The sequence below is a fragment of the Argentina silus genome (assembly GCF_951799395.1).
Source record: "Argentina silus genome assembly, chromosome: 20".
Classification (NCBI taxonomy): Eukaryota; Metazoa; Chordata; class Actinopteri; order Argentiniformes; family Argentinidae; genus Argentina; species Argentina silus.
Genome location: NC_139674.1, coordinates 12,025,277 through 12,045,276, shown reverse-complemented (window position 1 = coordinate 12,045,276; position 20,000 = coordinate 12,025,277). Strand labels below are relative to the sequence as shown.

The window sequence follows — 20,000 nt, the reverse complement described above, 5'->3', positions numbered from 1 at the left end:
GACTGAATCTGCGTATCATTTTATTCGTCCGGGTTCGTCTCATTGAGAATAAGACAATATCAAGAATATGATAGATATGTGTTTGTGAACTGTGCAGTTTTCTCTCGTGTGTGTTTCACATTGTATTTTTGTTCATGTGCGAAAAAAACTTGAAAAGCGCCTAACGCTTGGGACAGTAAGCTGAAGGTGAATACGGCAGATTAAAGGTGAAGGTGTTCTTACCGGTATTGGACCCGGACAGGTTGTACCTGGAGTTGACCTTCCTAATGATGTTCTCATGGATCTGGTACCACTCACTCTCTGTGTTACACCTGCAATCACAAGACAAAAAACATACCTCACATTTGGATTGAAAAAAATAATAATACAAAAATACAAAAATACTAAATCCTTCTTCTAGCATTGTGACTGCCTATGGGCCCTGATCTGAGCATTGATTACTTTATCTTATGATGACTGATGGATAGATGATTCACTTACTTAGATAAATGTATTTGTTGTATGTCGCTTTGGATAAAGGCGTCTGCTAAATGCCATAAATGTAAATGTAATGTAAATGTATTCATTCATGATGTTATGTTGGTGTACAGTACCAGTCAAAAGCTGTCATCAAAACAAAAGGTGGCTACTTTGAAGAATCTAAAATATAAACCATATTCTGGTTTGTTTAACACTTTTTTGTTTACTACATAATTCCACGTGTTCCTTCATAGTTTTGATGTCTTCAATATTAATCTACAATGTAGAAAATAATAAAAAAATAAAGAAAAACCATTGAATGAAAAGGTGTGTCCACACTTTTGACTGGTACTGTACACTGCTGTGTCCCTTTGGGGATCAATAAGTACTTCCGTATCAAATCTTATACTGCATCATAATCATATTAATAGTTCAAAATGATCAACACGCTGTAACGCGCCCATTATAAACCCAACGGATAACCAGGAAGACAGCGAGAGGAGAGAGACTTGGAGGGGGTGGAAATGTGTGTCCACCCGTTCCAGCAGCAAATTAGGTCAAACCGTGACTGTATCAATGACGTAGATTTCTATAACCCCCCCCGGGATATACAGCTAGAGAGTGTGTTAACCTCTGTGCTCTGTGTGTGAATGCCAGTGGTCAATACCGACAACGACACAAACAGACCGTCTCACAGCCGAATCATTTCAAACGGTAGATGGAATAGAATCGAAGGGGAACACAGATCAGTGTTTGACACTGTGGCTGTTGCAGTTTTGTTGGTCAAGGCACATAAGACACAGGGTTAGAGTAGGGTTAGAGTTAGGGCAGGGTTAGAGTTAGGGTTAGGGCAGAGAGTCACGAGGTAGGGACATTTCCGAGCAGGCGATTGGTCAGCGACAGCCCCCTGTGGTCGGTCGGGGTCACTCACGCGTAGACCTTCAGGAGGTGGTCGTCCTTGGAGTCTGCGGTGAGCAGGTCGGCGATGCTGACCACGGCGCAGCCGAACGGCCGTCTGTACTGGACGCTGCACAGGTTCTTCTTCTCCCCCGCCCCCATACGCCCTAAAAGAAACACACACACACACACACACAGACACAACACACACGTGACTCACACTCTCTCTCTCTTTCTCTCTCTCTCTCTCTCTGTACAATATAAAGGCTTTTTGCATTTAAAAATGATCTGAAACAACATTCCATCATGCTGGCCTTCATCAGAAGGAGTATTAAAGAATATCATAGAATATCATAGATGCTCAGCAACAAGGAAAGAAAACCCTTTGATTCTTACCTATTCTTATAATGTGAACAACGATATAGACATCTTTTCTTAGATCGCTGCTCCCCAAATCCTGGAGAGAGAGAGAAAAAAAATACATGTTAATTTCAATCATTAATCATTATCCCCCCCCCCCACGCGCACACACACACACACACACACACACACACACACACACACACACACACACACACACACACACACACACACACACACACACACACACACACACCATTCTAGAACACGTGCTGTGGAAGGCCATCATGGAGTGGAGCTGGTACTCACCACAAACAGGGTACATTGTCTCTCTGTCTTCTCTGGAGACTTGGGCACTCCGTTCTTATTCAGACGGACAAAGAACCTTTCACTGCAAGAGAAAAGGGGAGAGGAGAGAGGGAAAAGAGGAGAGGAGAGAGGGAAAAGAAGAGAGAGGACAGGAGACAGGGGTGAGGGGCGGTGAAGCAGAGTGTCATACACAGCAGTGGAAGGCTGTACGGCGCTTCAGGACTGAGAACAGAAGCCTCATCACAGATGATATCGACCAGCTTCATACCAGGTCACACATACTGGGTTGATCTATCACCAAGTCTGTCACTAGCAATTTATAGAAAGGAACAGACGTGAACAGGTTCCTGGTAGTGCTACAGGGTATATTTGTTTTATTTATTTTTTTAAACAGGAAAGAAACTTGTACAGGGGGAAGTGGGGATGAAGAGGTCTTTAGGAGGGACCGTTAAGACCGTTATGAAGAGATGGGACTTCAATCTACGGCACAACACACAGAGACACACACATACACACAGAGACACACACACAGAGACACACACACAGAGACACACACATACACACAGAGACACACACACAGAGACACACACAGAGACACACACACACACACACAGCTATAGCCTCTGAGTGACTTCTTGCAAGTCCATAATCAGGGCACCAAGGTGAGATTGCGTGCAACACATCCCACAACATGAACAATCATATTTCACTTCTTCAAAGCAAATGAAATATTCATTGAATTTCCAGGAGAGACACTAACCCAGATATTGGCCTGTCAACTACTGGTGCTGTAGTTGAGTGTTGGATGTAAAAGACAAGTGTAAGCGACATTAGGTCATACATTCTTAATGTTAGTTGTCAAGGTAATTATGTGACGCGATGGTGAAAAGATGGAAGGATGAAAAATAATAATAATAATAATAATAATAATATGAATCGAGGAAGAAAATAATAAAAGTAGATTGTGTTGTCGCTGGTAAATGTCAAACATGTTTATTCATCATGAACTATAACTGACAGTTTGTGTTTAAATCTCTCCTGCAGAATGTCAATGGAAGGCTTTTGTGATAGGCCAATGACATAGTATTATTATTATTTATTTATTTATTTATTTTGCTGAGCAGTCGCTTATTCTTTATGTGCATACGCCATGCTTATTGCATACTGTAATGTGCATTGAATCCACATTCCAACAGAGTAATAAAACAAAATATCCAAAGTCAAAACCCACCACCAACTCTAGCATTGCCGAACTGGCCTCAGACAGATAGACACACAGACACAGACACACACACACACACACACACACACACACAGACATCCCGCCACATCCCCCCCCTGCTGTGCTGGTCCCATCCTGGCTGCTTAGTGGTTGGCTAATCCGGTTAGGTGACTTTCACAGCCCAGAGATCAGCAGTGAGAAATCCTTGTAATGCACCACTGCAGGAACAATGGGCCAACTCCAACCACACTAGGCTAGCCCGCTCAGCTAGTGGCTAACCAGATACTGCCAGATTCCTATGCATTAACCATGGAAGAGGGAGACACACACACACACACACACACACACACACACACACACACACTAAACTCTAATTACCGCTACATTGTTAAAACCTCAGCTTGCAATTAGCCCACGCCCCCGCACACACAGGTCCCAGTGCGCCCGTCCCCCCCGTCCCCGTTCGACACACACACACACACACACACACACACACACACACGCACGCACACGCACACACACACAGCTGCAAGCTGCTGATCAGCTTGTCTCAGACCGCTAGCGGCTCCCTGACGGCCTCTCTATCAGTCCCTCACCGGTGTCATTAACATAACATGAATAGACCTCCTCGCCACGTCCGTCCCACCGCGGTGCTCAGAGCGTTTGGTATTTCATCCCCTGATATCGGTGATTGCATTAAGGGGGCTGCTCCAGACATGAGCGACAGCCACACTGACCCGGCCCCCCCCCCACCGCCCCCCCCAAGCCCGGCGTGTAAAAGACTGGGCTAAATTAACCACGCTATAGAGAGAGACCCCCCCCCCCCCCCTCAGGGGAGGGATAGGCAGGGAAATCACTTCACAATAGACCTGTCTATAAGAGGGGCTATCGCATAGCTCAGTCCGACAGACACACAGAGAGAGAGAGAGAGAGAGAGAGAGAGAGAGAGAGACACACACACACACAGTCAGACAAAATGGAGCGCTATAGCGGGGTAGTTTCTCAGGAGCACACGCACACACACACACACCCACACACACACACAGACAGACACACACACGCACCAACACACACACGGACCAACACACACACACACACACACACACACACACACGCAATCAACCACTCCCAAACCACTTCTACCCATCCTATACAGTAGCGAGTCCACCCTGCGACCCATCAGCCCATGACAAGGAGAGGATGTACTCCACCACCATCTGTGTCAGTTATCATTGGGCTGTTGACTTTTACTGGCTAATCCGCAGATGGGTGTAGACAGGAGCACACACACACACACACACACACACACACACACACCTACACACACACACAGAGAGCTGTGTCCCATCACCAGTCATCCATCGCTGTCCTTGTTTACATTGATCAGAGTGCGGAGAGAAGCCATTTGTATCCATGACAGTAAAGACATCGGGTCTGACTGCATGTTGACAGGGCTGAGATAGAGAGAGGCTGATGAGTAGGGAAGGATAAGAACGGGTTGTCCTCCTCTTCCGAGTGGGGGTTGAGGTGTGTCTGTGTGTGTGTGTGTGTGTGTGTGTGTGTGTGTTAATTCAACATATAGGCAGCTGCCGTGCCTGAATGATTCCTCTGCGGCTATAAGAGAGCAGTTTGAACCCCCCCCCCCCCCCCCCCCATCTGTCTCTAGTCTGGCCCCCAGACCAACACCGGAGGGGGGGGTGAACTGGCCCTCTGCCAGGTAGGGGGGAGACTAAGCTTGGACAGCTGCCAGCAGCACCAGCACATTCTCCTTCAAGACAACAGAGGTGGGAGATAAGACTAAAATGGACCCGGCGGGACACACACACACTCTGAGACAATGACAGAGCATGTGTATACACACACACACACACACACACACACACACACACACACACATACACACACACACACACACACACACACACACGTGAGCGCATGCAGTGAGCACGTGGAAGCACACACAGACACACACACACATCCACACACACACACACACACACACAGCTGAGCAGCTCTCCCAAGCCAAAAAGAGAGGAGGTAATTAGTTAAGATTGTGAAGCGTAGATAAAGAACCGGAGACAAAATCCAGAGAATCTAATGGGACCGTTGGCTGTGAGGAGAGGACATAATTGCCCATCGCTAATGAGGAAATACACACAGCCAAACGGTGAGACTGAAATATATCAGGGTTGTTGAAAGACAAGTCCCAAGGTAAAGAACATAACATCATTTATTCGAGCTTCTCCTGATTGATGTAGAGAGAGAAGAATGAAGAAAAACTCGCTCACTAAATAACCTTTATTTTACTCCTTGTGAATGTTCCTGGAGAATTATGTAACATATTTGTCAAGAAACTGACAGACAGCGAGCATATTAGCACGCGTATCAGCAAGCCCACTCTCTTTCAGGTGGAGTGTGCTCAAAATACATTTCAAATGACATTGCATTACAAAGAGGGCCCTATTATCTGTGATTGGCTGGGTACTCACTTTGTACCCTCTGTTCAAAAGGTAGAGAAATTACAGAGAACTGGGAGAGAGAGAGAGAGAGAGAGAGGGAGAGAGAGAGGGAGAGAGAGAGAGGGAGAGAGACAGAGAGAGAGAGAGAGAGAGAGAGAGAGAGAGACAGAGAGAGTGCTGATTGCAGCAAAACATTAATATAATACCGATGGAAGTTAATTACCCACTTAAAGACAAAGTGGCTTGCTGGAATAGCTACTAAAAATTGCCTTCATCATGATCAAATTCAGGTGTGCTTTAAAGGGTACAGAGAGAGAGAGAGAGAGAGAGAGAGAGAGAGAGAGAGAGAGAGAGAGAGAGGCTCATGAGAGAATATAGTATACACATTGTGACAAAAAGTGATGACGTCACATAATTTATGAGGCTGTGGCCCCTCCCACAGGATGTAGATCCGTGAGAATGGAAGGTATGGGTTAGGAGGGAGGGGTGGGTAGGGGATGTGGAGGGGGCCCCCCTGGGGGGGCCCTGAACTGCCTGAAGAACCATAGGGGGGTCAGCTAAAGTTTGTCACTGATAAGGGGTGTTGGGAGGGGTGGTGATGACTTTATGTGGCATACAGGCATCTATGTCAAAATTGCATATGAGGCTTAAAATAAAACTTCAATACAGGGGGTTAAAATGGGCAATTAAAAAATGGTTAGGCTGCTACTCTAGTGCTAGTATTGTGTTCAATAATGAAGGGTTAGGGTTAATAAAAGGGGGTTTAAAAAAAAAAGGTTCATTTTTTAAAAAATGTTTAGTTTCAAACGAGGGGTCTGCCACAGTGGCACGGACGTGACGTTGATAAGATCATGTGTTTCCAGGGTAAAAGGTGTATATATATATATATATATATATATATATATATATATATATATATATATATATATATATATATATATATATATATATATATATATATATATATATATGATCCTGTGTGAGAGCTGTAGTAGTGGTTGTGGCTGTATGACTGTGTCTAAAATGGCTTCTACAAGGAGGATGGGGGAAATGGAAGGGTGTTTAATGATCCATGAGACATGGGTGTGAGGCTAAGGTGTTCTGTTGTTTGTAAAATTAGTTGTAGCATCTTGACATTTTTATGAGGCTGTGGTCACCCCCGTAGGATGTAGAACCGTGAGAATGGATTGGTTGGATTAGGGGGGAATCACTGGGCCCTGAACTGTCTGAAGACCGACCGACCGAGGTCCTGCTAAAGTTTGCCTCTGATAAGAGCATGTGTTTCCCTGACAAAAAGATGTATATATATGTGACCCTGAGAGCTGGTCACAAAGGCCCAAAGACTTGTGACAGCGGCATCTGATCAATCTCTCTCCACCATGGAGGTGCAATTGTGTGGAAATGGCTGTGTGTTCTACCTCTTGTTACCTGTTCAAGTGTTAGGGTAACATCACACTGCTGGTCATTTCCTCATAATTACACGTGATATATCTATCTGATAGGCATCGCTTGAGTCTTGTATTGAGGTTCAACGTTTTTCAACGTTTGCCATGTGGGACAGTGAACCGGCATTCTGTAATCCTAGTTTTTGTAAGCTATCCTGAAGCATGTTCTAAATGTTTTTTCAAGAAAAAAGTGGCTTGAAAGTCTTGGGATCTTTAGCATTGAGCTGTAAGACCCAAATTGTTAGGAAAGTATTTGTTGGTCGTACAAAGCTTTTGGCTTTTTCCTTTTTTTCTACATGCCAATGGAACAGCATTTTTAGCACCTTTTTTTTTTATTTGAGATGGATATGGGAAGTTTAGAAACCAATGATGGATAACAATACAATCTGACTTAAAGAAGCGTATTGCATATCTTTGAATATAGACATGTTGCATATGTAGGTATGTTCGCAAGTAACATGTCAGTAAAGAAAAGGGTAATGAAAGTCATAGCAGCTCACCACCAAAAATCTGAATTTGACTATGGGTATTGTCTCTTATTTTAACCCTTGGCTTGACATTTTAAATGTACAACATGTACCGCTATATTCCCATAGACCCATATAGAGTTCATGAAAAGTATCACTAATTTGGTTCGTTATCTCACAATTTGTTATTTAGGTCGATTTTTAGGATAGAACTTGAGTTGCTGGTATTATTGTGGGAACTCAAATCAGTCACTCAGCTTTTTCTATAGGCTACCCTCATCAATGCAGAATATGTGCTTGTCCAATGAAATGTGAATGTTCTCGTTTCAGTACGCTGAACGCTTCATCTTTCACTCCACCGTTTCCTAAATCATTTTACCTCATATCCTTTGTTCATCCTAAATTTGTTTCTAATACTGCTTATTCATGTTTTAAGTTACCTATTTATGCCAGCACCTTAGATTACCAGACCTGTACAACATTTGATAACAATGTTATTTTTGCACTAAAATAAAATGACTTTTGGAGCTATTGCTTGAGTTGAGTCTAGTGTGTTTCAGATGGTTGGACGTTCAGATTGTTCTGTTTTAGAGAGGAGAGGTGATGAGGGCAGGTGGATGTTCATCATGAAGCTTACTTTGTTTAATACCAGGCTAGTTTGTCTGGTGAGACCACACCAACTCATTGCATAGCTTGTTAACCAACTGGTCCCGGATACACGTAATGTACGTGCACTACTAATTCAGAAATTCATTTTTACACCCAATGGTCGAGAGGGATACTAACTAGCCAAATAGCATGCAGGGGGTGATATTACAGAGAATAATGCCTTTAATGTTTTATTACAGAAATAACTGCCAATAGGTTGTCATTGAATCTCCCCCCATAAAATGTTGCTGTTCATTAGTTATGATCTCAGTTTTGAGCTATGGTGAAGCGTAACAGTGCATATGCAAATCATTGTGAAACTGACATTTATTTTGACTTTTGTTGGACATTCAATATGTAGGCTAGGCTATATCTTACTGGTTGTTTGTAGTCTGTCTGTCTATCTCTAGTGTGTGGAAAGTATCCAGCAAATTGGTTCTTCGATGAATATGTGTAGGCCTAGTACTTGTTTCTGTGGTCACCGAAACTACAGCATTTATAGAGAAGTCAAGCTGCAAAAATGCATCATGGAATGTTGCCACTGGCCATGCAGATAGAACTAGTTACATATCAGGATGTAGTTGAATTATCTGTCAACCTGTACATTTTTCATCGTTGGGGGACACAGTTTATCTGAAGCTAATCTATTTCCAGTGAATGGATATGTTCATGGGTGTGTGTGTTGTCATTCCAATGAGGGATAAGTGTTTAATTTGAGAGTGACCTGAACATTAGCAAGCCCAGGATGTAAATAATGAAATCACATTTAAATCATACATGCACCATTTCTAGTCTAGTACTTGCATAAAAACTAGGCTTAAGGGTGCCCTCTGATCAGATCTTGACAGTTTTTAGGGAAAAGGCACATTTAATTGCGAAAGAGTATGGTTATGAGGGGTCTGTTTTGTTTAACTAAATGGCATATCATCATGGATATCATAGACCAATTCAGCTCACCAGTAGGCACATTTCACGTGCCTCTGTTGCTTGAATGCAACAATTGAATTGGATTCAATTGGATTGTCTGTTGATCTTTTTTCATCATGCTTAATCGAGTTGTTGGGAGTGTTTTAGAGATTGTTTAACGTCGTCATTGCTCGGCTTTACCCTTTGTTGGTTTGTATGACTTCTTCAACTGGTCCCTACATGGATGTCTCAGTTCAGTTGTCAATCTCCATTCAAAATGGGCTAAGAATAGTATAGATGGATGCCTTTTCCATATGACCCATATTTCTCTGTGTTGCAGAAGGACATTCAAGCAAACAATGTTAATAACAAAATGAAACGTGAATCTGGGTTTGCACTATTGTAGGCCTATAGCCTACTGCTGACCATCTAAACATCTCCTAAAAGTATAATGTCAGATATATAGGCACAGTAATGCCTCTCTTTGCCTTTCTCCTATCTTCCCCTGAAGAGCTAACCTCCCCATATAGTAGAGTATAACTTATTTTCTTAATTCAAAGGTAACAATAGGTAACACTGAATGTACTGAAAGCCAGAGTGTTGATATACTTTAAGAAATGACGTATCCACCTGTAAAATGCGTATTATGCATGTTCATTAACTTGAACTTATTGACCCCTCAAATTGGGATAGTAAGAAGTCGAAGTTGTCTTTGTTTTCTGATGTCTGTTCTCTGGCAAAAATTGACCCTAAGAATGAGACTGATGGAACATTAGTCATGTTAGTCGTTGAATTGGCATCTACTAGAAAGATTGAATTTGAGCTGGTGCGAAGATTGGTCCTACTTTGTATTGCCTGTTGAGGTGCTGTAATAGAGGAGCTGTTACCATAGTTGCGGTGTCGTGTGATCTTATTGTATGTTTAATTTTGGCTTCAGCTTTTACTATTCATATTCCCATCAGACGACAGTTTTTTCCTCAAGTAACCAACAGAAACAATTAATGTTTGTCACCTTTTGCGGAATGCCTGAAAATGTTATGGTTATCGTTAAACCCCCCTACAACCTTTAATACGCGTAATGGCACCATAACAATGATGCTTCTCGTACCGTTGTCCGTTATGGTTTATGAGTTGACTTCTCTTGTATTTTTGTTTGTTTAGCTTATGTCTAGATGTTGCTCTTTTATTCCCCAAAAATATGTATGATGGCTTCTGCAGGCCCTGCTACAGTATGATGATCTCATATCTCACTCTGTTTTGAGTAGTCAACATTTTAGTTTATTTTATCGGGTCTTTTTTGGTTGCGTTCATTTGGAGAACTATGATCGTCGTCACGCAGAGCTTGGCTCCATCCATCCATCGACTCGCAGCGACTCTATCCTGAGAAAGTACGGTTGCAAAAGAAATCGGAGAACTTTCGTAGAGCTTCCCCAAACCGAACCAATGCCATATAGCTGAATTACATGCAACATGCAAGACATCATAACTAATAATGCAAGGTATTTTGTATCTTTCTGAAAGCATTGAGGGCTTCAGAGCAACTTGGCTTTTTATATACCAACTTGGAAAACTACCTCAGAACGGTCTCGGGTGCTAGTGTTGTATATCCCTAATTTATAATGACAAAGATCAATTTTAGTGACCAAATGACACAAGCCAATACTGTGTACAAACTTTATCATTTTACTTCCTTTAACCTTTAGTTAAGCAAAATTTGTAATTATGGATGAACTTTGAACGTTTTAGTATGTACATTAAAGTTCATGGGACCCAAATTTTGTAATTGGGAGTTCAGGTCTCAATGTTATGTACGCATGCAAATCCTCCCTTTTTAAAATGTAGTAATACTGTAACTAAAACAACCAATGAACGCTCAGCAGACACTGAGTTGGGACTCATTTGTGTGGCAATATAAGATGTAGTCATGACTGGATGATATATCGATGTACCAATGAAATGGATATTTAGATTTGCAATGAATCACTATCAATATTCCTGCAATATGTTTTGGTAGTATAAATAGTGGGCTGCGGATTGAAAGAAAGAGGCATGTTGATGGGATGTTGTAGGCAGGGCAATAATGACTAAAGTCTGAGTTGGAGTTATGATTTGCTGAGCAGTGTAGATGGGCCAACGTTAGGTAAGATGCATGGCAGGTATCACTCTGAGCTGTACCCTGGACTGGGGTCTCCAGCACGTCTTGTGGCAACTTTCATTTAACATTTAAGCATTGGTAGGAGGTCATCTAATTAATTGAATATAGGTTACCTGTAACTTTGCAAACCTATAAGTAGTGTTTTTAGTGGTTCGTAGTTGGCTTATAGACGTCACTGAGTGATCATCAAGGATCTAACATCTGCATCTTGAAGGGATGTTATCCAGTGCCGCAATAAAACCAGCGAGGCTTTTCTTGCCCTTTGCCATTTAAAGCTGTTTGTTGCAACCAGAAAACGACAAGAACAGTAGCACGCTATTCATTATCCAAATTTGATACAGTTTTTGATATGACGATAGATGTATTTTTGCATGCTACATTTTACAAAGGGAATACACATTTGAAATTACTTTTCTCAATGTATTTGTGACATGATATACTGATGTAGTGGCATATATCGGTCATTCAAGAGATCAATCGATTGAAAGGCACTGTACAGAGAAGGTTGTATGGAAATTAAATTAAAGTTCTTATGTCATTCTTGTTGTCTGAGCTGAAAATATCCCGCATGTTATTGTTTTATGTGTGCCTTTTCAGAGATTTCCTTTCCACCTCCCATATACTGGGGTTGCCAGCCCTATTTCATTTACAGCGCCACATGAAATAATTTCTACATTAATTATCATGCAACCTTAAAAGTGAAGACGCTGCATAGAACGATCAGTATTTGTGTTTTGCACTTTCAAAGCAGTTTCAAAATTGCCCCACTTAAGGTTGGGCAAACTGACAAAAAAACAACAATAAAAGACGAGGTATTTTAAGCTATCGATAGGAATTATAAGGAATAATATGACTTTGAAGAGCTTTTCTAAAAAGTTAAAAGATATATCTATATATCTATCTATATAGATAGATATTCATATATATTCATGAAGTACCTCATAAGCCTGATATATGCTGCATTGACTTTTCTCATTTCTTTTTTTCTTTTGTGTGCTTCATATTATCCAATAAAAAATTGTATTTCCCCTTTTTTGAGAGGTTTGATCATCACCTAAGGCTGTGCACTGGCCATGCAAAAGCTATTTTCTGATTAAGGAGGTCTTGAACAACATGTAGTGCTACATGTTCACTGTCAGATGGAATGAAAGGGTATGTATGAATCTGAAGCGGAATGGTTCCGTAGGATTATGTGTAATTTATGCAATTGTTAACATTACATTTGATCAAAGGAATATTTCTAAATTGTAGCGACGGTACTTTCCATGTTTTGCTATGTAAGGATGCTGTATGTGTCCATATAGCCTAAAACACTGGGTTAAATCAATGAGGACTTAATGTCCACCAACACAACTATCGGGTACCTGGCGACTCCATGATGTTCATTGTGACTGGTGATTCAGGTATTGCCGTGAAAGGGCTGTATCTGCTACTGTGTCCATCCCTGTCCTATTCCCCCGCACCTTTGTCTTAAGATAGCCTTAGAACTACACATGGAGTACATTCTTCTCGTACATTACGCCTTAAAAGTACAAAATTATGCACAAGAAATCCACAACTTGCAAGAGAGCTTGATGCCCATAGACACTTCAGAAACCATGTCATGCGTCATTGCCATATATCTACCTCCTATGAATGTAGGAGTGTCCTGGAAATTGGGTTTACTATGAAAAAAAGTTGAGACATGGGAACATGTTGGCCTTTTTAAAGAAAAATATGATAAGAATTTGGGGATGATTGTCATTCATTTAAAAAAAAAAAAAAAAAAAAACGGAACTAAAACAAATTCTTATCATATTTTTCTTTAAAAAGGCCAACATGTTCCCATGTCTCAACTTTTTTTCATAGTAAACCCAATTTCCAGGACACTCCTACATTCATAGGAGGTAGATATATGGCAATGACGCATGACATGGTTTCTGAAGTGTCTATGGGCATCAAGCTCTCTTGCAAGTTGTGGATTTCTTGTGCATAATTTTGTACTTTTAAGGCGTAATGTACGAGAAGAATGTACTCCATGTGTAGTTCTAAGGCTATCTTAAGACAAAGGTGCGGGGGAATAGGACAGGGATGGACACAGTAGCAGATACAGCCCTTTCACGGCAATACCTGAATCACCAGTCACAATGAACATCATGGAGTCGCCAGGTACCCGATAGTTGTGTTGGTGGACATTAAGTCCTCATTGATTTAACCCAGTGTTTTAGGCTATATGGACACATACAGCATCCTTACATAGCAAAACATGGAAAGTACCGTCGCTACAATTTAGAAATATTCCTTTGATCAAATGTAATGTTAACAATTGCATAAATTACACATAATCCTACGGAACCATTCCGCTTCAGATTCATACATACCCTTTCATTCCATCTGACAGTGAACATGTAGCACTACATGTTGTTCAAGACCTCCTTAATCAGAAAATAGCTTTTGCATGGCCAGTGCACAGCCTTAGGTGATGATCAAACCTCTCAAAAAAGGGGAAATACAATTTTTTATTGGATAATATGAAGCACACAAAAGAAAAAAAGAAATGAGAAAAGTCAATGCAGCATATATCAGGCTTATGAGGTACTTCATGAATATATATGAATATCTATCTATATAGATAGATATATAGATATATCTTTTAACTTTTTAGAAAAGCTCTTCAAAGTCATATTATTCCTTATAATTCCTATCGATAGCTTAAAATACCTCGTCTTTTATTGTTGTTTTTTTGTCAGTTTGCCCAACCTTAAGTGGGGCAATTTTGAAACTGCTTTGAAAGTGCAAAACACAAATACTGATCGTTCTATGCAGCGTCTTCACTTTTAAGGTTGCATGATAATTAATGTAGAAATTATTTCATGTGGCGCTGTAAATGAAATAGGGCTGGCAACCCCAGTATATGGGAGGTGGAAAGGAAATCTCTGAAAAGGCACACATAAAACAATAACATGCGGGATATTTTCAGCTCAGACAACAAGAATGACATAAGAACTTTAATTTAATTTCCATACAACCTTCTCTGTACAGTGCCTTTCAATCGATTGATCTCTTGAATGACCGATATATGCCACTACATCAGTATATCATGTCACAAATACATTGAGAAAAGTAATTTCAAATGTGTATTCCCTTTGTAAAATGTAGCATGCAAAAATACATCTATCGTCATATCAAAAACTGTATCAAATTTGGATAATGAATAGCGTGCTACTGTTCTTGTCGTTTTCTGGTTGCAACAAACAGCTTTAAATGGCAAAGGGCAAGAAAAGCCTCGCTGGTTTTATTGCGGCACTGGATAACATCCCTTCAAGATGCAGATGTTAGATCCTTGATGATCACTCAGTGACGTCTATAAGCCAACTACGAACCACTAAAAACACTACTTATAGGTTTGCAAAGTTACAGGTAACCTATATTCAATTAATTAGATGACCTCCTACCAATGCTTAAATGTTAAATGAAAGTTGCCACAAGACGTGCTGGAGACCCCAGTCCAGGGTACAGCTCAGAGTGATACCTGCCATGCATCTTACCTAACGTTGGCCCATCTACACTGCTCAGCAAATCATAACTCCAACTCAGACTTTAGTCATTATTGCCCTGCCTACAACATCCCATCAACATGCCTCTTTCTTTCAATCCGCAGCCCACTATTTATACTACCAAAACATATTGCAGGAATATTGATAGTGATTCATTGCAAATCTAAATATCCATTTCATTGGTACATCGATATATCATCCAGTCATGACTACATCTTATATTGCCACACAAATGAGTCCCAACTCAGTGTCTGCTGAGCGTTCATTGGTTGTTTTAGTTACAGTATTACTACATTTTAAAAAGGGAGGATTTGCATGCGTACATAACATTGAGACCTGAACTCCCAATTACAAAATTTGGGTCCCATGAACTTTAATGTACATACTAAAACGTTCAAAGTTCATCCATAATTACAAATTTTGCTTAACTAAAGGTTAAAGGAAGTAAAATGATAAAGTTTGTACACAGTATTGGCTTGTGTCATTTGGTCACTAAAATTGATCTTTGTCATTATAAATTAGGGATATACAACACTAGCACCCGAGACCGTTCTGAGGTAGTTTTCCAAGTTGGTATATAAAAAGCCAAGTTGCTCTGAAGCCCTCAATGCTTTCAGAAAGATACAAAATACCTTGCATTATTAGTTATGATGTCTTGCATGTTGCATGTAATTCAGCTATATGGCATTGGTTCGGTTTGGGGAAGCTCTACGAAAGTTCTCCGATTTCTTTTGCAACCGTACTTTCTCAGGATAGAGTCGCTGCGAGTCGATGGATGGATGGAGCCAAGCTCTGCGTGACGACGATCATAGTTCTCCAAATGAACGCAACCAAAAAAGACCCGATAAAATAAACTAAAATGTTGACTACTCAAAACAGAGTGAGATATGAGATCATCATACTGTAGCAGGGCCTGCAGAAGCCATCATACATATTTTTGGGGAATAAAAGAGCAACATCTAGACATAAGCTAAACAAACAAAAATACAAGAGAAGTCAACTCATAAACCATAACGGACAACGGTACGAGAAGCATCATTGTTATGGTGCCATTACGCGTATTAAAGGTTGTAGGGGGGTTTAACGATAACCATAACATTTTCAGGCATTCCGCAAAAGGTGACAAACATTAATTGTTTCTGTTGGTTACTTGAGGAAAAAACTGTCGTCTGATGGGAATATGAATAGTAAAAGCTGAAGCCAAAATTAAACATACAATAAGATCACACGACACCGCAACTATGGTAACAGCTCCTCTATTACAGCACCTCAACAGGCAATACAAAGTAGGACCAATCTTCGCACCAGCTCAAATTCAATCTTTCTAGTAGATGCCAATTCAACGACTAACATGACTAATGTTCCATCAGTCTCATTCTTAGGGTCAATTTTTGCCAGAGAACAGACATCAGAAAACAAAGACAACTTCGACTTCTTACTATCCCAATTTGAGGGGTCAATAAGTTCAAGTTAATGAACATGCATAATACGCATTTTACAGGTGGATACGTCATTTCTTAAAGTATATCAACACTCTGGCTTTCAGTACATTCAGTGTTACCTATTGTTACCTTTGAATTAAGAAAATAAGTTATACTCTACTATATGGGGAGGTTAGCTCTTCAGGGGAAGATAGGAGAAAGGCAAAGAGAGGCATTACTGTGCCTATATATCTGACATTATACTTTTAGGAGATGTTTAGATGGTCAGCAGTAGGCTATAGGCCTACAATAGTGCAAACCCAGATTCACGTTTCATTTTGTTATTAACATTGTTTGCTTGAATGTCCTTCTGCAACACAGAGAAATATGGGTCATATGGAAAAGGCATCCATCTATACTATTCTTAGCCCATTTTGAATGGAGATTGACAACTGAACTGAGACATCCATGTAGGGACCAGTTGAAGAAGTCATACAAACCAACAAAGGGTAAAGCCGAGCAATGACGACGTTAAACAATCTCTAAAACACTCCCAACAACTCGATTAAGCATGATGAAAAAAGATCAACAGACAATCCAATTGAATCCAATTCAATTGTTGCATTCAAGCAACAGAGGCACGTGAAATGTGCCTACTGGTGAGCTGAATTGGTCTATGATATCCATGATGATATGCCATTTAGTTAAACAAAACAGACCCCTCATAACCATACTCTTTCGCAATTAAATGTGCCTTTTCCCTAAAAACTGTCAAGATCTGATCAGAGGGCACCCTTAAGCCTAGTTTTTATGCAAGTACTAGACTAGAAATGGTGCATGTATGATTTAAATGTGATTTCATTATTTACATCCTGGGCTTGCTAATGTTCAGGTCACTCTCAAATTAAACACTTATCCCTCATTGGAATGACAACACACACACCCATGAACATATCCATTCACTGGAAATAGATTAGCTTCAGATAAACTGTGTCCCCCAACGATGAAAAATGTACAGGTTGACAGATAATTCAACTACATCCTGATATGTAACTAGTTCTATCTGCATGGCCAGTGGCAACATTCCATGATGCATTTTTGCAGCTTGACTTCTCTATAAATGCTGTAGTTTCGGTGACCACAGAAACAAGTACTAGGCCTACACATATTCATCGAAGAACCAATTTGCTGGATACTTTCCACACACTAGAGATAGACAGACAGACTACAAACAACCAGTAAGATATAGCCTAGCCTACATATTGAATGTCCAACAAAAGTCAAAATAAATGTCAGTTTCACAATGATTTGCATATGCACTGTTACGCTTCACCATAGCTCAAAACTGAGATCATAACTAATGAACAGCAACATTTTATGGGGGGAGATTCAATGACAACCTATTGGCAGTTATTTCTGTAATAAAACATTAAAGGCATTATTCTCTGTAATATCACCCCCTGCATGCTATTTGGCTAGTTAGTATCCCTCTCGACCATTGGGTGTAAAAATGAATTTCTGAATTAGTAGTGCACGTACATTACGTGTATCCGGGACCAGTTGGTTAACAAGCTATGCAATGAGTTGGTGTGGTCTCACCAGACAAACTAGCCTGGTATTAAACAAAGTAAGCTTCATGATGAACATCCACCTGCCCTCATCACCTCTCCTCTCTAAAACAGAACAATCTGAACGTCCAACCATCTGAAACACACTAGACTCAACTCAAGCAATAGCTCCAAAAGTCATTTTATTTTAGTGCAAAAATAACATTGTTATCAAATGTTGTACAGGTCTGGTAATCTAAGGTGCTGGCATAAATAGGTAACTTAAAACATGAATAAGCAGTATTAGAAACAAATTTAGGATGAACAAAGGATATGAGGTAAAATGATTTAGGAAACGGTGGAGTGAAAGATGAAGCGTTCAGCGTACTGAAACGAGAACATTCACATTTCATTGGACAAGCACATATTCTGCATTGATGAGGGTAGCCTATAGAAAAAGCTGAGTGACTGATTTGAGTTCCCACAATAATACCAGCAACTCAAGTTCTATCCTAAAAATCGACCTAAATAACAAATTGTGAGATAACGAACCAAATTAGTGATACTTTTCATGAACTCTATATGGGTCTATGGGAATATAGCGGTACATGTTGTACATTTAAAATGTCAAGCCAAGGGTTAAAATAAGAGACAATACCCATAGTCAAATTCAGATTTTTGGTGGTGAGCTGCTATGACTTTCATTACCCTTTTCTTTACTGACATGTTACTTGCGAACATACCTACATATGCAACATGTCTATATTCAAAGATATGCAATACGCTTCTTTAAGTCAGATTGTATTGTTATCCATCATTGGTTTCTAAACTTCCCATATCCATCTCAAATAAAAAAAAAAGGTGCTAAAAATGCTGTTCCATTGGCATGTAGAAAAAAAGGAAAAAGCCAAAAGCTTTGTACGACCAACAAATACTTTCCTAACAATTTGGGTCTTACAGCTCAATGCTAAAGATCCCAAGACTTTCAAGCCACTTTTTTCTTGAAAAAACATTTAGAACATGCTTCAGGATAGCTTACAAAAACTAGGATTACAGAATGCCGGTTCACTGTCCCACATGGCAAACGTTGAAAAACGTTGAACCTCAATACAAGACTCAAGCGATGCCTATCAGATAGATATATCACGTGTAATTATGAGGAAATGACCAGCAGTGTGATGTTACCCTAACACTTGAACAGGTAACAAGAGGTAGAACACACAGCCATTTCCACACAATTGCACCTCCATGGTGGAGAGAGATTGATCAGATGCCGCTGTCACAAGTCTTTGGGCCTTTGTGACCAGCTCTCAGGGTCACATATATATACATCTTTTTGTCAGGGAAACACATGCTCTTATCAGAGGCAAACTTTAGCAGGACCTCGGTCGGTCGGTCTTCAGACAGTTCAGGGCCCAGTGATTCCCCCCTAATCCAACCAATCCATTCTCACGGTTCTACATCCTACGGGGGTGACCACAGCCTCATAAAAATGTCAAGATGCTACAACTAATTTTACAAACAACAGAACACCTTAGCCTCACACCCATGTCTCATGGATCATTAAACACCCTTCCATTTCCCCCATCCTCCTTGTAGAAGCCATTTTAGACACAGTCATACAGCCACAACCACTACTACAGCTCTCACACAGGATCATATATATATATATATATATATATATATATATATATATATATATATATATATATATATATATATATATACACCTTTTACCCTGGAAACACATGATCTTATCAACGTCACGTCCGTGCCACTGTGGCAGACCCCTCGTTTGAAACTAAACATTTTTTAAAAAATGAACCTTTTTTTTTTAAACCCCCTTTTATTAACCCTAACCCTTCATTATTGAACACAATACTAGCACTAGAGTAGCAGCCTAACCATTTTTTAATTGCCCATTTTAACCCCCTGTATTGAAGTTTTATTTTAAGCCTCATATGCAATTTTGACATAGATGCCTGTATGCCACATAAAGTCATCACCACCCCTCCCAACACCCCTTATCAGTGACAAACTTTAGCTGACCCCCCTATGGTTCTTCAGGCAGTTCAGGGCCCCCCCAGGGGGGCCCCCTCCACATCCCCTACCCACCCCTCCCTCCTAACCCATACCTTCCATTCTCACGGATCTACATCCTGTGGGAGG

General features: G+C 40.4%; 1 protein-coding gene across 1 annotated transcript in view; it reads right to left on the bottom strand.

The window, feature by feature from the left end:
• The window catches only part of dock4b (dedicator of cytokinesis 4b), a gene marked incomplete at its 5' end in the record, with an annotated part of 69,805 nt that overhangs the window by 48,996 nt on the left and 809 nt on the right, over positions 1–20,000 (bottom strand). Inside the window, 4 exons of the mRNA XM_083691895.1 lie at positions 223–311; positions 1,391–1,523; positions 1,753–1,813; positions 2,026–2,107. Of these exons, the coding sequence (XP_083548021.1) occupies positions 223–311; positions 1,391–1,523; positions 1,753–1,813; positions 2,026–2,107 (365 nt within the window). The remainder of the gene's footprint in view (positions 1–222; positions 312–1,390; positions 1,524–1,752; positions 1,814–2,025; positions 2,108–20,000) is intronic.